Source organism: Python bivittatus, unplaced genomic scaffold (genome assembly GCF_059951505.1).
Source record: "Python bivittatus isolate LINGU-HERP-01145 unplaced genomic scaffold, Pbiv_v1 ctg000350_np1212, whole genome shotgun sequence".
Classification (NCBI taxonomy): domain Eukaryota; kingdom Metazoa; phylum Chordata; class Lepidosauria; order Squamata; family Pythonidae; genus Python; species Python bivittatus.
Window position 1 is genome coordinate 41,561,981 of NW_028277074.1, and position 20,260 is coordinate 41,582,240.

Sequence of the window (20,260 nt, forward strand, 5' to 3'; positions counted from 1 at the left end):
GAGAACCTGCACCAATAAGGATTTGCTCCCAGAACAAGTTTAAAGGGCAGAAGAAATGTAAGAATGAAAATTCAAAACTTCCTTATCTTGCTTATCTGAATGCTACATAGTTATCTGTAACCCAAAGAAAACAGCAACTTCTCCATTGTATAAGAACAATTAACATAAACATTTGTTACATGATCGTGTCTCGTGTACTTAGCAAAAAACTCAGATGTGAAGTGACCATTTTATCTTTTTTTTTTCTTTTAGACAAAACAAGAAATAAAAACTTATTTTTCTTGGATGAGAAAAAGTAAGGTGCCCTTTAGGCTTTCCAATGAAACCATTCAGGATCTGTATTTCCATATATTCCCCATCCCTAAGAAGTATGAAAAACACAGTTTTCCTCATTGTTCTAGAGATAGAGGTATCCAACCCAGTACACCAGGTTAAAGAGCAGGAATGATGTGGGGAAAAAGACTCTGGAATAAGAGTCGAGTTCTAAGATGTCTATGTGTATCCGTCCTTTCCTCCAGGAGCCTGATTTGCATTCTTCATAGCAGCAGAAAAAACTCTGACAGTCTTTCCCATCCAGACACTCATAGATACAATTGTCTTCAAATTCTTGCCAGTACATGGCATTGTTCAGTGCGATGACTGTAGGGGGAGGTCTCATCTCTAACACAGAATAATTCTGCAGAAAAAAGAGAGGAAGAGGCTGTACCGTGGCAGCTACAGAAGTCTTGAATGTCAGCCTGAAGTTATTTATTTATTTATTTACATGTCACATTTATAGAGCCGCCCGTCTCCCACAAAGTTACCTGGGCCTAATGCAGGTTTGAAAAGAAACCATGTAGTTCAGCTGTCCTACGTGTGACACTTTACATGCCAAAAAAACAAAAACAAAAAAACCCCCACCTGCCTATTTCAATGATACAAAGCAGCTAAGTGTGGAAAGTATTTTGGTGAGTGGAAGTAGGTGTTGGCAGATGGAGTATCCAACACAATTTTTTTCTGTATCCTCTAAGGATTCTCTTACATCCTCTGGGTGGAACTCAGGTTCAAAGGGGCTTTCCCCATTTCCACATCACTATGGAATAAACATGTCCTGACAACATCCTTTTTCTGCCGTGTTCCCATGAGGTTTCCTTCACCTTGGTTTCAGGGTACAAGTGAGACAGACGTGTGCCAGATTTCCTGTACCTGTGCTGGTGTTAAGAAAGCATTTTGCCCCTTATTCTACCTCCATCCAAGGGCAACCTCAAAGTGTCTGAAGTGAATTAGGCTTTGCCATACATTCCCTTGCATTGACATCAGGTGACTGGCAGTGACTGGAAACAGACCCAGGATGGGGCTGGGCAAAGTTCTGAAGCAAACATGGTGCTGAAATAATGTTTGGATGAATCAGGAATTTGTAGGTAGCACTTGAACTCAACAGTGGGGAAAAGCCCAAAGACAATTTTGTTTATTTCTCAGTGTGAAATGGTAAGGGGTTAGGGGTAAGGGGCTACATCGAGGTTATCATTATAGTCTAATTTTTACTTATTTCTTTGCTGGCTCCATTTTATACTTTTAGATCAAAGCCTTGTCTAAGAAAATACAGCAAGTTGTAAAGATGTATGTTTCCATGGGTAAGCAATCTCTATTGCAAGGAATGTTTGAATTTACCCTCTGGAACAAGACCATCCCAGGAAAGCCATCCTCCTGCACAGGATCAAAATTTGGCACGGGCATAGTGGTGCAAAGGGCAGAGCTTGCATTGTGATGACATGCCTGACATCTTGCCAATTTTGACCTCCCTCTGCGCAAGACACCACTGTGCCCAATTTCATTTATTTGAACTGGGCTGTGGGGGCGAGTATCTAGAATCTAGACTGGCCTGAACCAAGGGTTCCTTTTCGTCTGTGGAAAGAGTCTGCAACGCATAGAAGGCCTTTTTGTGATTTAGAGGGGGACTGTTGGAAAAAAGAGAAAAAAATTACTGAGTTTGGCAACAGTAATGGTGGCAGTGGCTGCTGCTGCTCTTCGGGCAATTGTCATTCATTTGCTCTCCCCCAAATGCTACCGCCCCACCAATCCTGAGCCAACAGCTTTTGAAATTATATTAACAGTACAGTCATCCTATGCAAGGCATCAACGGAGCTTGAAGCACTAGCAAGGGGGACGGGGAAATAGTGAAGAAACTTCACGTTCTCCTTCTGAACTCTCCTGGGGTGGAATTCTAGTGCTTAAGAGGGCAGAAAAATAGCTGATCCCAGCTCACCATCTGGGCATGGATTGGTGAGTTGGGTGCAGCTATTTGGTCCATTTCGTTCAGTCCTGGGTATGATTATTGCCTTGTAAACACGGATAGTCGTACAGCCTGGATCTTTCCCTTAAATACTTATATTAGACAGAACATCTTCCAGTGGGAAAGAGTTAAGTTAGTGCTCTTAAAATCAGTGAGCAACAAGTTTAATTGAATGATACATTTTGCATAGTTAAAAGCTGAATAGCTAGACTAAAGTAATAAGTAGAATCTTAAGATTGGTAGAATAGCAAATATTAAGGTTGCCACAGAGGGCAGCAAAAGCAGGGCTCTTTTACTCTTTTCTGCCATCTAGTGGTCATCCAGATTTTTGAAGCCCAAATATAGCAGCCCTAATAGGCACATAGTAGCAATACTGGCCTGCATTCAGACTTAGTCAGACTAAGCATAGACACAGTGAAATCAATGGGATTTAACTCAGTCATTGTTCCGTTGATTTGAATGGCGCTACTTAAATGTGAATAAGTCTTATTCAGAGAATTATGTTTTGAGATGCTAAACTCTTTTTCTATAATTAAGGAAAAGGTTTAAGATGCATTCTGATGGATTAGTTCCTTAAGACTAAGTAATAACAACAGCTGTTTCATTAAAAATATAATGAAGTATTTAATATATGACATTACAAATAAAATATCTTAATTTTTAAAATATTCATACTCACCATCATGTGACCAAAACTGACATCAGGCAGCTCAAATAAAGTAAATAAAAAGTAAAGTATAAGAACACAAGTTATAAAACATTATAAAGTTTTTGTTAATATTTCGATTATTAAGGAAATCATAAGAGATTCCATAAATACTTAACAGCACCATTTTACTCATGTCTACTTTGAGTAATTCAATTCATTCTGAAAATTTACTTCTGAGTAAATATGGATAGATTTTTCTTACTTAATCCTATTTATTTCTGATAAATATTCACATTATATAGCAAGATACAAAACATATACAATTTACCTTTTCATGGATATCATTGGGAAATGCTTAATTTAAACTGAGACCTTCAATTAGGCTCCATCTTTTATTTTATATATTTCAGTTCTAGCTGCAATCACCACAAGAGAAAAAGCAGTCTCCACTAATCTTTCTGTAACCCTAATCCCAATCCCAAGCCTAACCCTTGTGATGATTTCAATTAGAAGTGAATTGAAATTGAATTTCAAATACTGATTTCTTGCCTGCAGAACACAAATGAATATATTCTCTGAGATTTAAAACAAAGCAACTAGTTTCTAAAAAATCAAGATAAAAGGGAAGTGATCTATGGGAGTAAATTCTACTTGTTCAAATAAACAAACAAACAAAAATGGGTTTGCACTATATGTTCTAGTTAGCTGAAAAATTATTACATTTTGCAGTGTTGTATTATGGTGCTTTAATAGCCTGATCATTCCTACATGTATAAGCATCACTATTTATTTATTTATTATCAAACTTGCAATTAATAGTCTGCTGAACCTTGTTTAGGGTCAGATGTGAGCAATCTTTGGTGGATGCCATATATCTCACAGTAATGTTTTATAGAGGTGGGATGGTTGCAGCAAGCAGGAAAATTATGGAGATGTGCAGGGCTATACATATATGGGCAAAGTCAGGAATTTGTTTTTTCCACTTTTTAAATATTTTCTTTGCCTTTAAACTATGTTAACATTGATTGATTGGTTGATGATGTGCTGTCAAGTCATTGTTGACTCAGCAACCACATAGATACATTTTCTCCATGACAATCTATCCTTAACCTGGTCTTTCAGGTCTTCCAACAGTATATATTAATATTATTTACAGCTTAAATTTTTGCATGCATTCCACTTCAAAGCAGTGCAATTGTTTTCAGCAGTTGGGCTTTATGTTGGGAACCAAAGAGTAAAATCATAGTAGAGATCAAATGTACAATTGACAGCAGAGGCATGACTGAACAGTTAATAAGAGCCTGGTCACTCTGGATGAACCACTGTCATTGTTCTAATTAACCCAATTACTGAATTAGTTATAATTAATCCAATAATTTATTAGGCATGCTTATCTTACATTAGACATACAGATCCCTGAATTCCTGTATTGTGCACTAAAATACTAGAAGTATCAATCAATCAATCAATCAATCAATCAATCAATCAATCAATCAATCAATCATACTTATATAGTTGCCCATCTCACAAACATGACTCTGGGTGGCATACAATAAAAAAATACTTAAATAAATATGGTGAACAGCAATTTATATGTATCTAATTCTGTGCATTTCTAGTACATAGGACTCTTACATTTGCAGCAAACGCCTCTTATTGTACAGCATTAGCTAAAGTCTTTATTTAAGGTCTAAATGCACTTGATTACCAATGGAGAAGAATTGTGTCCCATTCCCAATAGGACTTTATCTTACCGACTTTTTCTTTTTTGTACAGTGTGGCTTCCTGCAACTTGAGTAGTAGTTGAGGGTTGCGTACTCCATCAAAGCGGCAAAGACAAACAGGAAGCATACGGTCACAAAGAGGTCCATCGCAGTGACATAGGAAACACGGGGCAAGGAATTTCTTGCAATGGTGCTCAGAGTTGTCATGGTTAATACTGTGGTGATACCTGAACAACAGAACATCACTTTCTTGTAATATTTTCCAGAAATATAGCTGTCTTCAATTTTTGCAACAAAACCTTACTTATTAGGGCATGAGCTTCATTAGACTGTAATCTGGATTCCTTAAGGAATTAGATTTTTTTTAAATTTCTGTTCCTGATCATATGCTGTCTTCCATATTTTATATTCTCCATATATTATGAAGAACATCTTTAAATGTATCAGATCACATTACAGCATAATTCATAAGACCATACTTGTTATAGGACAAAATTCATAATCACCATCAACATTCATATTTGATTTGAAGGACATCATTTGAGTTTTAAATTGCAGTATAGCTACACAGAAAGGGAACCGTATTATTGATAAACTCACAAAAAAGTGACACGGTCCAATGATATAGACAGAAATCACCCACCTGTATGCAATCCCACCCATGCCAAAAGTCTTAGTTATATTTTTGCAACTTAGTCCAAATGTTTGAATTCCAGCTCTCCCGCCCCCGCCCCCCCCCCCCACTGGACTGATTGTTGCAATGAAAAACCTGAAATTAGTGAGGAAAAATCTCTGGAAAGAAAAATTGGACACACAGACATACTTGTTTTCTGTTGCTTAACTCTAACATCTGAAAAACATTTCGAGAAAGCAAATGCAAGAAAATGTTGTTTTATTGAAAGTTTTGGGAACCGCAGCATATGCTTCAATAAATTATTTGAGATCTCTGTTGTCTACTCATTATTTTTTTCCTGTGCATTCATTATTTCACCATACCCTATATTGCATACTAAGAGGTTGCTAAAGCGGATGAAACCTTTAATTCATACAACTGGAGCACTTCCTCAAAGCACCAGCATTTTTAAAATTAGTATCATCAAATGCATTACATTTTCCACCAATGGATCATTGGTGAGAACTGAGTTAACAGAGTGACATCCAGAAAGCTTTTGGTCCACTAAATCTCTGTATTCATTCTAGTTAATTAACATCAATTAACTTTAACAAATAATTCACTAAGGTTACTTTCAGCAGTATGCTATATTGCAAACAAATATCCATTGCAACATATTTGGAATCAGGCATTATTTTACTATTTTGGCTGAAATATTTTTCACTTACAGCTATCAAACCATCAGACAAGGAGAATCAATGATTCTACTTTAAAGCCTTCCTTTACACAGGAGAGTAAAGGATGGTGTTTTACTAGAACACTCTTAAATCTATGTTTCATTTCAGTATTTCTGTATTGATTAATGCAATTTATTTATTGCCTGAAACCTGGACTTTAGATGGCTTCCAAAATTTACAATGTAAAAATAAAATATAAAAAAAAACAATATTATTATTTCTTAAAATAATAAAATCCATAACCTAATTTTCCAATTTAATATTAAAAGTAATCCGCTAAAATGGTTTAATAGGGCCCCGAAGGTCTTTCTGGAACAGCTACATTTTATCCTGCTTCTGGAAAGCCGTGTGGGAGGGGGCTGGATGTGCTTTAGGGGGCAAGCTGTTCCAGAGAAGGGGGACTACTACAAAGAATCCTTGTCATTGGGCCCCTCACATTGTACCTCCTGATAGGTGGGAAACCTCAGCAGGCACTTCCTTATTATCAAGAAGGATGGCAGAAACTAATGGGGAAAGGCAGTCTCTAAAATACCCAGGCTCTGAGCCACATAGGATGTTATAGGTAGCAACTGTAACATGAATTGCACTCAGAGACTTCCTAGTAGCCAATGCAGTTCATGCAGCAAAGGTATAATATGGCAGGATCAAGACAAACTACTAAGCATATGTACCACTCATTCTGGACCAGTTAAAGTTTCCAGATGATCTTTTTTTTTTTTTTTTTTTTATAATATTTTTTTTTATTTTTACAACAAACACAAAACAAACATGAACAAACAAAAACATAAAAAGGCATAAAAAAGCATCTTCCATTTTATACCGTGTGTCAACCAGTTAAACTCGTTGGTGCCCCTTTCATAATCTTAAATTCTCATATCATCTATTCAAAAATATACTTGTATACTTATCAATTAACAATTATTAATCATTCATAGCTAATCTATAAAATCATATATTACAAAAAATTTTAACTTTCAATAGGATTAGTAATACATCTCCATCTATCTATTATATGTGTATATATATAATAATTAATATCAAATTTCTATTATAAAATTTCCTAATCTATTACATTACTATATTTTCTCATCTAATCATTAATAAAAACAAATCCCGTGTCATATAAAATTGCTTATCTTCTTACTCTAATTTCAAATCTCAATTTAACTCATCTCTGCACATTCCATAATTTTGAATAACTTCCTCCTGCATAAGTACTTTTTAATTTTTCCAATTCTTAAGAGTTACAATTCTAACCAATATCAGTTACAGTATCAATTACAATTCTAACCAAGTTACAGTTCTAACCAGATTTCACTACATGTTATACAATTTTTAACTATATATCTCAGATTTATACTTTATTCCAGCGCTAGCCATCCCATCTTGTTTAGGTTGAATCTGAGCCTGTTTTTCCCCATCCAGACACTGACAGTCTCCAGACAGCGGGTCATGATTTCCACTATATCTCCCAACAAAGCTGGGACAAAGTGAAATAAGTGAGCACCTTCTGCACAATGATGGTATCTTACCCCAAACCTGTGGATGATCTCTCCCAGTAATTTCATATAAATATTAAACAAAATAAAGAAGAGGATTGAGCCTTAATACATTCCATATTGAAATGCCAATGGATTTGACCTCTTTCCATGCAACCATCGTATGAATGCATTTACTCATGGAATTACGGTAACACCATGCCCCAACTCCCAACCTTTGAAGTATTTTCCAGAAAATACTGTGGCCAACAGTATCAAAAACTGCAGAAAGATCTGGAAGGACAAGGGTAGTCATGCTCTCTCCATCCAAATTCTACGTAAGGTCATCTATGAGAGCAACCAACGCAGGTTCCATCCAGTGCCCAGGTCTGAAGGCAACTGCCAAAAGCCTATATAATCTATATGTCCAAAGTTCTCAGAGAAGTCATGACTAATCCTAGCATGGTAACTACTACTTCTACTGAATGATCATGGGCAGAACCATACAATGATGGCTTGTAAGCGTTGCCTTTCAAATATCCAGGAATTCTGTCTATACAGAATCCATACATGATGATTCATGCTGTAATCTGTGAGCTACCCGTTAATGAAAGAGAGAGTTCATACACCAGAGTCATTGAGAAAATAAATCCCGTGACTTAGCTCCTTTTTCAAAATCCAGCAATAGGTTTTCAGTAATAGTGGCTAGGCATCTGCAGCAAACCAAACTTACATCAAAATTATGATGCACATGGTAACATCCTAATGGAGATCCTGGCCCTGGCTACTGGCATCTTGATGTCTGATGCAAGTATATAAGTCACTATTTTTGTGTCATGGCATCAAAATGTATGTTAATCAATTGTCCCCCCTCCTTTGCAGATACAGTGAATTGTGGCCACTATGCCATTCCCTCCCTCTTCAAAACTTCCTAAAATTCTGAATATAATTTTTTATTAAGAATTTTAATTACAATAGTAAAACTAATACAAACTAAACTTAAGAGAGAGAGAGAAGAGAATGGAAAAAAAGAATAAAATGTGCAGGAAAAAAGAAAAAGGAAGAAGAAACAGAAAAAGAAAAAGAAAAATATATAAAGAAGTGACTTCCAACCTTTATCACAACAAGTACAGTGGTACCTCGGGATACGAACTTAATGCGTTCCGTGACTCTGGGCGTATCCCGAGTTGGTCGTAACCTGACGCAAATTTCCCCATAGGGTTCAATGTAAATCTGGTTAATCTGTTCCACCCTCCGAATTTGGTCGCACCCCGAAGCAAATTTTCCCATAAGGTTCAATGTAATTACTGTTATTTCGTTCTGGCGTCCACGGACCACGCGTCAGGGGCGGGAGAAAGGCCGGGCGCAGCGCGGTGGGAGAACGGCCAGGCGCGGCGCGGTGGGAGAACGGCCGGGCGCAGCGCGGCAGGAGAACGGCCGGGCACAGCGCGGCGCGGTGGGAGAACGGCCGGGTGCTGCACGGCGCGGCGGGAGAATGGCCGGGTGCCGCACGGCGGGAGAACGGCCGGGCGCGGTGCAGCGCGCTGGAAGAACGGGCAGGTGCCGCGCGGCACAGCGGGAAAACGGCCGCGGACCATGTGTCAGGGCGGAAAAATGACCGTACCCCGAGGCGGAGTTCGCACATCGAGGTAAATTTTTGCGGCCGGAGCTGGTTGTAACCCAAAAAGTTCGTTAGTAGAGGCGTTCGTATCCCGAGGTACCACTGTATAAACAAATTTAGTAACTCTTCACCCCCTATAAGGTTACAAACAGATATCTCTTCATCCCATATCCCATCCTTTATCCATAACAAATCCATAAAACATCAACTTTTCAATCCTGGTGTCAGCAAAAAAATCCATAAAGAGTTACCAGAACTTTGCAGAAAACATCCTATTTTAACCTTGATCAAATGAACCAACTTTATATTCCTTCCTTTTACTTCTAACAATCTTAACCTTTAATTCAATTTAAAAAAACTTCCTAAAATTCTTAAAATTCTGATTTCTTACCCACTACCTCCAATACTGCATGCTTTGAACCTTGTAGATTTCCCACTTTCCAGAAAGCATTCAGTTACTGAGATGAGAATACCATGGCAGGCAGGGGGATGTTTAAACTTCAGTCTATGCCTCCTTAGAATCAGATTGTTAACATAGGTGTAGGGAGATAACAGGCTGCTTCTGGGAAAGCCAGGGCCAGGCGTTTTTGTTCATTGTATAAGACCACTAATTATTTAAATTTATTTTATTTTTGGATTAAAATCACATGTAATAAAAATGGAATTCAAGAGTTTGCTCTGCCCTACCACACTTTTGATAGATGAAAGCTATTCAGAGCTGTGTCTGATTTTCCTTTGTCTCTAGCATTTTGCTAATTTAAAAAGGGGATTTAGACATCCCAGAGTTTCATATGCCATCAATAGAAATAGTTTAAAATGTTTGTTTCAGGCCTTTCAGACTCTGTAATCATAGAATGATAGAGTTGGCAAAGACATCAAATATATTAATCACCTGCTCCATGCAGGTTCTGCTAAAGCATCAAATCATTTCTTGAGAGGTCTAGCTCTTTTTTTCTACTCGTATTGGTAAAACCTGTTCCCCTGAAACTTCAGTGAAAGACAAATAGTTATTGTAAAGTTTGAGCTTATTAATTACTGACAACTCCTCCCCCAGTCTTTCAAACGATTAAAAAAGGCTTGGGCCCAAATATTTTATCCCCAAATATGAGCTGCAAGTTCTTATCTAAACTTCCAGCACAGTATTCATGTGGGCATGTCTGTGACATTAAAAAGAGAGAGAGAGAGAGAGAGAGAGACTATGTTGTTATCTACTGGAAAAATGGCCAAGCCAGTTCAGTATGTGAATTGCTTCTTGAATTGCTTCTGAGTTGCTCAGATCACAAAAATAAGCGGTAATCTCCACAATGCTGCAGACAAAAAGCATACAGTTAGGATTCCTAGATACCTCAAAGGGCACACAGCAAAACAAAATGCATGCAAAAGAAACCTTCACCTCCTGAGAACACATGCCATCACTTTGTGGTTCTAGTTGCTTTTACTCAGCTGAAGCAGTAGCTCCCTTCCATGGCCAGTCATGAAAATGAACTCCAAATTCCACTTATTTCAGCCCTTGAAAAGGGCTGCATTTGTCATTAATGGTGGCTTCTTGGAGAAGTTATAGAGAGCCCCTCATGATTACTGATCACCTAAAACTGGTTCACGCTGATTTCTTATCATCTGGTGACTCATGACTGACTAAAAGCTTTGCATTTAGAGGTAGGGCACACTATTTGAAAGTTCTAATTGCAGTAGCTCATGTATTCACAGCTGTCCGTTACATCTCTGAGAACCCAGATATGGAAGCTTTTCTCTTACGAGACCTACTGTCCTTCAGCAGTCCAGGTGCCAATGGCAGACCCGCATCAACTAATGGTAGGTGAGTCCAAAACCAGCATGGTAAAAAGTAGGTAGAATTCGAAAACAATGCAAAGAGTTGCATGAAACTAGGCAGAGGGTTGTGAGAAATTTCATATAAGAAGCTTTTCTTCACCTCCCGAGAACACGGCTATCACAGAAACCTATATTTATGCTTATAGGCTCAATAACATGTTTAACTGCCCTGAAATATATAATATCATAAGGAGGAAACTGCTTCTCCATAGTGGCATGTTGTGAAGACTTTTCCACTTCACAGAGCCAACCACAGGAGGGCCAAACATGTCTAGTTGATATGGAAGGCAGTCTGGAAGGCAGCTCAGAGAGAACTCTGAATCTCAAACAAGTTTTTATTTTTTATTGGAAAAAAGTCAGTGACCTCCGATTTAGTTGCAGTCAGTGAAAGCCTTTATGATTTGAAACAGTTGGTGAGAGCTTTGAACAGTAAGTACCACTGAATAGGAAGTGCAGGTAGAGAATAGTTTTAAATCACTGTTCTGCTGTGAAACAAAATGTGCACATTTGCAGAGCACATATCCTTTCTTTTCTTTTTTCTTTTAGAAAATGGCTTGCCTTCCCTCAGGAGATTGTGAGACTGTCAAGGGAAGCTTACCTATGACTATAAGACATTGGGTTTGGTTCATATTAGTGATAAGGAGCTTTGCTTTAGTGGAAAAAGCTATAAGTAGTAAAATTACTGCAAAATAGCATTAGCTAGCAGGAAGCAAATGTTTGGAACATCAGTTGGCAACTTACTCCAGCTATCACCATCCTGTCTTGCAATGTATGGAGGGTAATGATGCAGTTTTATTTCGCTGCTAACATCTTAAAACGACTGGCTAAATTTCATGACTATCTGGTACAGTCCGTGCCCTGTTGACCAAACCATTTGATGCCAAACATGGAAACTCAAGGCAGATGAAGTTATGATTGTGCTGTGAGAGATTTTCACAAATATCTGTGAGACACAATAATCAGCCCATTGAGAGAGAGTTGTAATAAGGCAAATTTCTAATTAATATTGCAGAGATGTTCAGGTAACATGTTGGTGAGTAGGGAATGTTTAAGTCACTCTATGGGTTATATATAATGGTATATGTCCATACCTGTGAAGAAACAAATTGCTTAATAATGTTACTGCTCTGAAGAAAAACAAGTTATTTAGGGGTTGGAAGAAGGGTGACAGATATTTTCATTGCATGCTCCATTATGCCACATTTTTCTACACTGATTTTCTACTATGATGGAAAAGACAGTATATAAGTGTTGATGAAAGTCCTTTTCTCTCTGGATGTATCAGAGAAGTGATTATTGAGAACTAATACATTCTTGTATAAAAGAAGGTATTTGGTAAACTGATCTCTGATAGAATTGTAGTTATTTTCTTAGAATACTTCCTTAACAAAGAAAATTGAAAACTGGAATAACGGTATATATTGTGTACAAAATCCTGATCAATAGGAGATTCTTTTTTTACATTTAACATATTATAAGTTACGCATGCAGGAACTAGACTCATTAATACAGTGAGCTTGGAGGAACCAATTTGTTTTAGAAGTACCAAAACATTTAAAGGGGGAGATCATACAAAGGTTGGGGAGAACACTATTGGAATGGAATCATGGAATGCTGACTGCTTGGGAAAAGGACTAGGATTAGGGCTAGGCTAGGATTCTCAAAAACAAGAAAAGGCGTAGAAGAAGCTCACTGATTGCCTAGGTAGAACACTGATGAACAATGGTGTTCATGCTTACCCTTTTTAAGAACCCGTTTATCTAACCTAATATTAAGATTGTTACAATTAATATACTGTACATTAAAAAAATGTTTCTTTCCCCCCATAATCTTCTGTTCACTATCCAACCTGAAGAAAAGGTCTGATAAACATTTCATGCCACATTTGGGGAGGGGGGGGCTAAGGAGGAGTTTCGCACATATCACTTTGGCCATTGTAGAGTCATCAACACCATCTGCAGGGACGCTAAAAGGATATAAAAGCATAGAGATCGGTGGTAGGACACTAAAGAAATAATGTTATGGGAATTGATCCTTCAAATACTTCTCCAACCAGGGGCTGGGAGAAAAGCCATGGCAACCATGAATAGGTGCATTCTTGCAGAATACAAACATTTGTAGCATATTTATATATCAAATGAAATAAAACAATTATTCATTGGAAATACATTACAAAGGATCCAAAGCAGGATGAGGAATGAATAAAAAATATTGTCCCTTGTTATCTTACCTAGGGCTGTTCTTGCTGGTGTGGCATCTTTTTTAATCCAAAATGATACCCAGGATAGGACAACAGTTAATATACAGGGAATGTATGTTTGAATAGTGAAGTATCCCATTCTTCTACTTAAATCGAAGTATATAGTCATGACTATATAATCACCTGCAACAATAAAAATTGATTTAATTGGATGACCAGCTTGCATTATCTCATTCACAATTCAATGGGAAACTTAGTTTAATGCAAATAAATAATATTTCCACAAGTACCTGCAGGGTTAACAACTCTAAGCCTCAGCATTGTTTGATTACAGAATGCCTTTATATCTTGGATGGCAAGATCAAATGGTCTGGAGGACCAAGTGTCCTTCAAAATGACATGGACATTTTGATACAGTTTTCTTGGCAACAATGTGGAAGTGGTTAATCAGCCCTGGGATTTCCTGGTTACTTCCCAGACAACTGCTAAGCAAGTCTGCTCTTCTTAGCTTTGTTAAGAATTTCCAGATTCATTCTCAATGAACTACATGGTGGAATTAGTTTATTTCCTTACAAAGCTGAAAAATGAGAAAAGCTCCCCAAGCCTACTCTGTGTCATGGTGGTATGGAGAAAATAGTACACACAAGGACAGTGATGTAATTGATGGGCAGCAACATCACACAACTACTGTCTCTGCATTGAATTCACCAGGAGTTATGCTGTTTTTACAGACATAGCTGTCTCATTGATTGATTGATTGATCAATCAATTGATTGATTGATTGCAGGACTACAAATTTTGTAACTGGATAGAATATACATTAGATCAAGTAAAATGCAAGTGCTGGGTTCATAAAGATAATCAAAAATGGGCGGGGTGGTGGTGGTGGTAGGTAGATCCTATAAGAATTTCAAATAGCTGTTTAAATTAAGAGCCATAGATTTAGCAAGTATGGGAGAATAAGCAAAGGCAAAGAGTTGAGAGTGAACATCAAGGGTGGGAAATGTTGATATTTCTTTTGCCATTTGGTGCAGTTAGTCTATATAGTAAATAGGATCTTGCAGGATGAATACAGAAAGGCCATGGAGTCACCAATAAATTGCTGTAACCAGCTTGTGCAGAATGAACCTGTCACTCATGCCTATTCTGAATTGGAGATCATTCTAGCTGTACCAGAAACCTCCTACTTGAAAGATATATTAGCTGCATTGAGAAGTTCATGTCTAAGTATGGTTGCTTGATCTTTGTTCATTTTGGATGGTATCAAAGTTAGCAAAATAGGGAATGTGAAAAAGAAAATGTTTCATTTACATTAATTAGGTAGCCATTTATAAGTCCACTGATTATGAAAGCAGATTTAGCCATCACTAATGAAATATCAGCTTTGGTTCTGCTCCTTCAGGAGATCAACTTCAGGCATTTACTGAATAAGCAGGTTGCTTAGATCCATTTAATATTGAATTTAGGACTTGTTCTGTGACAGAGATCTCTCTGGTGAAATACTTCTTCTGTGGAAGCATAAATGAATGTGTTTTTGCTAATTCTCTTTGATTTCTCAAGGAGATTTTCTTCAGAATTATCTCTATGGATTCTGTGAAAAGCTTTATATAGAAATGTATAAGAGTTTCCCCTTCATACGAAAAAAGCATCCTGCAGTGTTTCTCTGTTGTAGTAGTAGTAGTTTTTTTTAATATTGACATGAAATATCCAGGTCAGTAGTGCCCTTCAGATATTTCAAAGCATCCAGCAATATGGCCAAAAACAAGGGATTATGGAAGTTGTGGTTCAAAACTCAAAAATCTGTTCCATTCATATAATTGGAGGAAATCTCTAGTATTTATGAGTCATTGTCCCCATTAAGAGTCCAGTTCACCACACAGGCAGAGTCCTGGATTCAATATGGATTGGTTCTAAGTGTTTTTTTAATCAGCATTAGTTGATTCATCAACTGTGCTTGCTAGTGGAAGTTATTTTATGTGGGTGTGACTCATAAAATAGCCTCAAAACTTGAACTGGTTCAAAAATTCCTCTGCTCATCCCCTGCTGATAGTACTATCCTTGGTGAAAAACATAATACCTGCTTTGAAATATCCACAATTTCAGTATTTTTTTTTACACTAGATTCCATACAGAACTCAAAACCTACAGAATATGACTTCTGCTTCTGAGTTTGTAGACTTGAGCTGAGACTTGAATTGTTTGAATTTTCAATTGTTATTATTCATCTTGTAAACCGCCCTGGGAATTCTTATGGCAGAAAGATGATTTATAACTATAGCAAGAAAAAAAATGTTGTAACTACTATTGCCTATTTTGGAATTATCACATAAGAAGAAGCATGATAAGGAATCACAGTTAAAGGTATAATTTCCTTGCCAGCAGGTAGCTGGATTGATTTGGAGAGGATTCTGAAGTAACAATTGTATTCAAGGCTATATTCCTTATTCCTCTCATTTCATGTTACAAGTATATTCTCCTTCTGTTCAGCCTTTATCTACATAAATGCTTCTTTCATTCTGTTTGTTCAAGGGGATGCAATTTTCATACCCATGTGTTCTTGGGACTGCTTCCCATTTAACTGCAATTCAAACTGACGCAAAAGTTCATTATGGCTCTAGCAACAAATCAGCACAGAAAAAAACTAACCAAAGAAAACAATCTTTCTTGTGGGGGAGGGGAACCCAACCTCTCTGGCTGAGCCAACATTTCTTTGTAATTCCTCTTTGGACAAGGGGAGGATTTGAGATCACCCACAGCGCTCCATACAGTTGGTCCTCGTGAGGAGACTGCAAGACAGCAGTCTCCAGCAGGTTTAGAGCTCTGGGAGATGAGGGAATAGCCATCTTGCTCAAACCACAAAAGGACGCTGGGTTTGCATACTTTTCTAATCACTTTTGGAAATCACTTGTCAACTGCTTTTCAGCTATAAGGAACCTCCTGACTGACAGGTTTTACAGCACCAGGTGAATTTTCTTAATCCTTAGTGAAAAAAAGTTTTAAATACAAGTTTAAGGACTTAATTTTTTTTCTTTTGCAATAAACAGCAAAAGGGTGATTAGAACTTTGAATTTGGAAAGTTACAAATAGACTAAGGGTCCAGATGGATTTGAAATAAGATTTTGGAATTAATTATAAGAATCCTTCCCATGGGAAAATGCTTTTGTTATGAATTCTCTTTTTAAAAACATGATAGGATGAGACTTTGAAGGTTGGACACTAGAGGGAACCAGAAGGAACTAAAGATTACAATTAAAGAAGAAGAAGACTTAAATTTGACTTACTAATACAGAATGGAGCAAAATAATTTAACATTGGACTTATTGAAGAATATTTTTGAACAATGGACCTATAAATTAATTTTAAGAGTGTTTGCCTCTATAGATAAACTGTGTTTAAAAGATGTTATGAAAGAGGAACAAGTTTTACCTGACAAGACTGAGACTGATCTGAAAGTGGATTTTAAAAAGACAGGCTACAAGAGTGATATCGAAAAAGATTATACATTGGACATACAAAAGAAACTGGCTGATGTCTTAATAATTAAAAGGGATATTCATATAACAAACCAAGAGAGTAACCTGGATAATAATCTTCAAAATCCTTTGAAGAATTTTGTGAAAAGGGACAAAGAAAAAAATGAAAAGAAATCAAGTTCTAGGACATTATTTGAAGGGACTAAAGATCAGGATTGTTAAAAGTAAAAGGAAGGAATATAAAATTGATTTATTTGATCAAGGTATGTTGTTATCTCTGGCAACTCTTAATGGACTTTTGCTGATCAGGACTGAAATGATGAGGCTTTAAGGATTTATTTATAAAAAAAAGTTGGGATATGGGAAGAAGAGATCATTTGTTGTATTTTAAAAGAAGGTGATACGTTACTAATTTTTTTTATACTTGTGATGAAGGGTGAAGTCATTTCTTTATATATTTCTTTTCTTTTTCTTTACTATGTTCTTATTTTTTCTTTCTTTTCTATTTTTTTATTCTTTTATTTTTTTTTAGTTTGCATTTAAATTACTATTTAAAAAAAGGACTAAACCAAGCACTAAAGTCTGGGCAACATTCTGATTCCTTAGATCAGCAGTTCTCAAAGTATGGTCTGGGGACCCCTAGAGGTCCCTGAGACCCTTCCAGGGGGTCCATAAAGTCAAATAAATAAATATTTTAAAATTTCTCAACTTTAATTTCTAATACAGTAATTATTGATTGATATAACCAACAGGTCGAAAACTCACATGAGTAGATAAATGGGTACTCTCACTCCGGTGGGAGGAAAAATGCTGGTGGCGCCTTGCAAAAAAGGAGTTGGGAGCAGTTGCCGGTAAGCGCGAAAAATCGTGCGCGCCCGAAAAGGGCGCGAAGCAACGGAAACCCGCCTCCTGCGCTCACCAGCTGGGCTCTGCTCTAGGAAGGAGGCTCTGGCAAACCACTTCCGAAAAACAATTGCCTTGAAAACTGCAAGGACTCGTCCAAGCAGTCACTGCAGGGTCAGCAATGACTGAGCGCAGACAAAAAAAATAAAAAAAAAATAACCCACATAAACCAAAGCTCTTTGGGGTCCTCAATCCTTTCTAAGAACGTAAAGGGGTCCTGAGACCAAAATGTCTGACAAGAACTACTTTAGATTAAGTGATCACCTAAATTTGATATGAGCAAGCAAGCAGACCTGCAGTATAAAACATGTAACATGACTGCTAAATTCTGGATTACTTATAATATATTGCAAAATAAGATCCGAAAAATCCTATTCTTTTTCTTATCACTGAAAGTCAGTCAGGTTGGGCTTCCCTGATAGACTCATCTAGATACAGTATATATCAGGGGTTCCAAAATTTAGTTGGGATCCCATGTTCTTTGCCATGAGCTACATGGTTTACAAAGTAGAATGGCTTCTTTGGTACTAAATGGTTCTTAAAGGATGGTGTGTTTCCCCACCTACAAGCTAACCTTTGATTTTCCCTAGGAGAGGAACTATGGAACATCTTGTTTAGGTGGGGTCTTTATCTAGAGAATGCTGGTCTGGCATTTATTCTGACTCTTGATTTGTACTTTGGCTTGATTCCCTCCATCCTGGGCCTTGGCTTGTTTTTCTAGGCAAACTTTCTGTGTTACATGGAAGAGAAATCAGAGAAGGTTGGTGATCCCCAGGGCTCCAACTGACCTGCTACAGGACTACCCCCTCCCATCTGGCTATAGGACTCTGTGTCTCTGTGGCCATTTCTACTTTGGATTCTAGACAGCATAAAACCTCTCCAGCAGCCAAAGTTCTCCTCTTTTTTTTTTAGTTTCATAATCAACATCTCTTCTATAATATTAACAAAGCCTGACAATGGTTATCAAGCGTTTTCAGCACTTGCACCAAAAAGACATGTATTTAGAGTTTGAAAGATTGCTGTAACATTAACGATTATGTCTCAGGGGAAGCATACTTCAGGGGATCTTCAAGACTTCAGTCTTGATCAATCTTAAAAAAGAAGAAAGACTTGGGCATCCCAAGCATTTCATTTCAATAAGCATTAATCTCCTATTTCAGTTTTTTGATGACCGATTTGGGAGGGACTGGGAGAAAGAAGTATGCTAGGTCTGTCAGAGCATTAAAATCAAATTCTTACTAAGCGTGGCTGCAAGAAAAAAGGAGTCAGAAACAAATGATTTTGGGGTACAAGCAATGAGGGCTCTGGGAAGGTTTGGAGAGCCACTGCATACTTGAGAGTTTAAATTGCAAAGCAGCTGATCCAACTCCCAATTTGCACTCAGGCCACTACTGCACCACATCAATGCCTTTGCCTCCAGCCTATCTGCTTCTTCCTTCCTCCAATAATGGATTCTTTGCTCCATTTGCTCCTCTCTCCTTTGCTGCACCTGCCCTTACTTCTGCACTTCCCCCAACAACAAACAGCCACAGCAACCCCCCCCCCCCCATCTCTTTGGACTAGGGGAAGCCTTTCCAATCTTAAGAATATGTTGTGGTTGCTTTCACAAAATGGCTACCAAGTTGGTTTTTCCTTATCCCAAAATTGTTGAACACTGGATATGGACAGTTGCAGAACTCCCAACTACCAAATGAAAAACTGATGGCTATGTTCTGACACTCATTTAATCCCCTCCTGCTTATTTTTTCTCCTTCCTTCACAAGGGAGCTGGCATCATTTCTAAACAAAGCACTGAGTTGCAGCCATCTATCATTTTCATTTTCTAAGAATGCCTACCTATCTGGCGAACTTCTTGGATATAAAGATAGTGCTGTTTGGCTGTTATACATACAACATACCAGCTCCCCATTTTAAAAATTAAAAGAACATAAAAAGAAAACATTAGAACATAGGCAAAGTAGATCACCAGCCCACTGATGACCAACTACATTACACCGCTCCTTTGAAATGCTGAAATTTCACCTTTCAATGTGCTTATGAACAACCCATCTCCTTCTTTTTACTTTTATCTACAGTCCTTGTACAGGCATCCTACAGAATGGGTGCGTATGTATATGTGTGTGTGTGTCTGTGTGTGTGTGTGTGTGTATGTGTGTGTCAAATGATAAAATATGCATTGCAACATCATGATGCAAACTTCATGACTACTATACTTGTGTCTAACATTAAGATGCAAGTACAGAAGGCCATGGTTTACATCATGTCATTGGTTTGTTACTTTTTTCATCCCAGAGAGTTGTACCAGATGCCTGATTCCAGATGGACTGTAGCAGGATCCACATTTCCAGCTTGCCCCAGCATGAGGAGAGGCCTCTGATAATTTTGGGAGAGCAGGAACACATGTTATCATCCTCAACCTGCCCTTAGAGTGCTGAGGAGGCAACTCCACCAAGTGTTCTTGCTCTGCATTAAAAGTAATGTTTCCCCCCCCTCTGCTGATACAGGCAACCCAGTCTGCTCTCCCAGCTGATTTCATTTCACCTTATACAAATGTCTCCATTCCAACTGGCAAGTGTGAACTCCAGCAAACACCCCTGTCCCCACCTCCTGCCACTGACAACCATTTCAGATTGAGTTTTTTTCCCTTGGGTTCAGTAGTGCAATGCTGTCCATTTCCTTTCTTCTTCTTCTCCTCACTGAGAGAAATGGACAAAAGTATTGCCACGTTTAGCCCAAGGGACAAGAAAAATGACAAAACTG

At 37.8% G+C, this 20,260-nt stretch overlaps 1 protein-coding gene across 1 annotated transcript in view; it reads right to left on the reverse strand.

Moving 5' to 3' along the window:
* Positions 1-397: 397 nt before the first annotated feature.
* Positions 398-20,260, reverse strand: part of GABRG3 (gamma-aminobutyric acid type A receptor subunit gamma3) — a 380,486-nt gene continuing 360,623 nt past the window's right edge. Inside the window, exons 7-10 of the mRNA XM_088145007.1 lie at positions 13,155-13,307; positions 4,676-4,872; positions 2,952-2,981; positions 398-676 (exon numbers count right to left, since the gene is read on the reverse strand). Coding sequence (XP_088001133.1) covers positions 398-676; positions 2,952-2,981; positions 4,676-4,872; positions 13,155-13,307 — 659 coding nt within the window. The remainder of the gene's footprint in view (positions 677-2,951; positions 2,982-4,675; positions 4,873-13,154; positions 13,308-20,260) is intronic.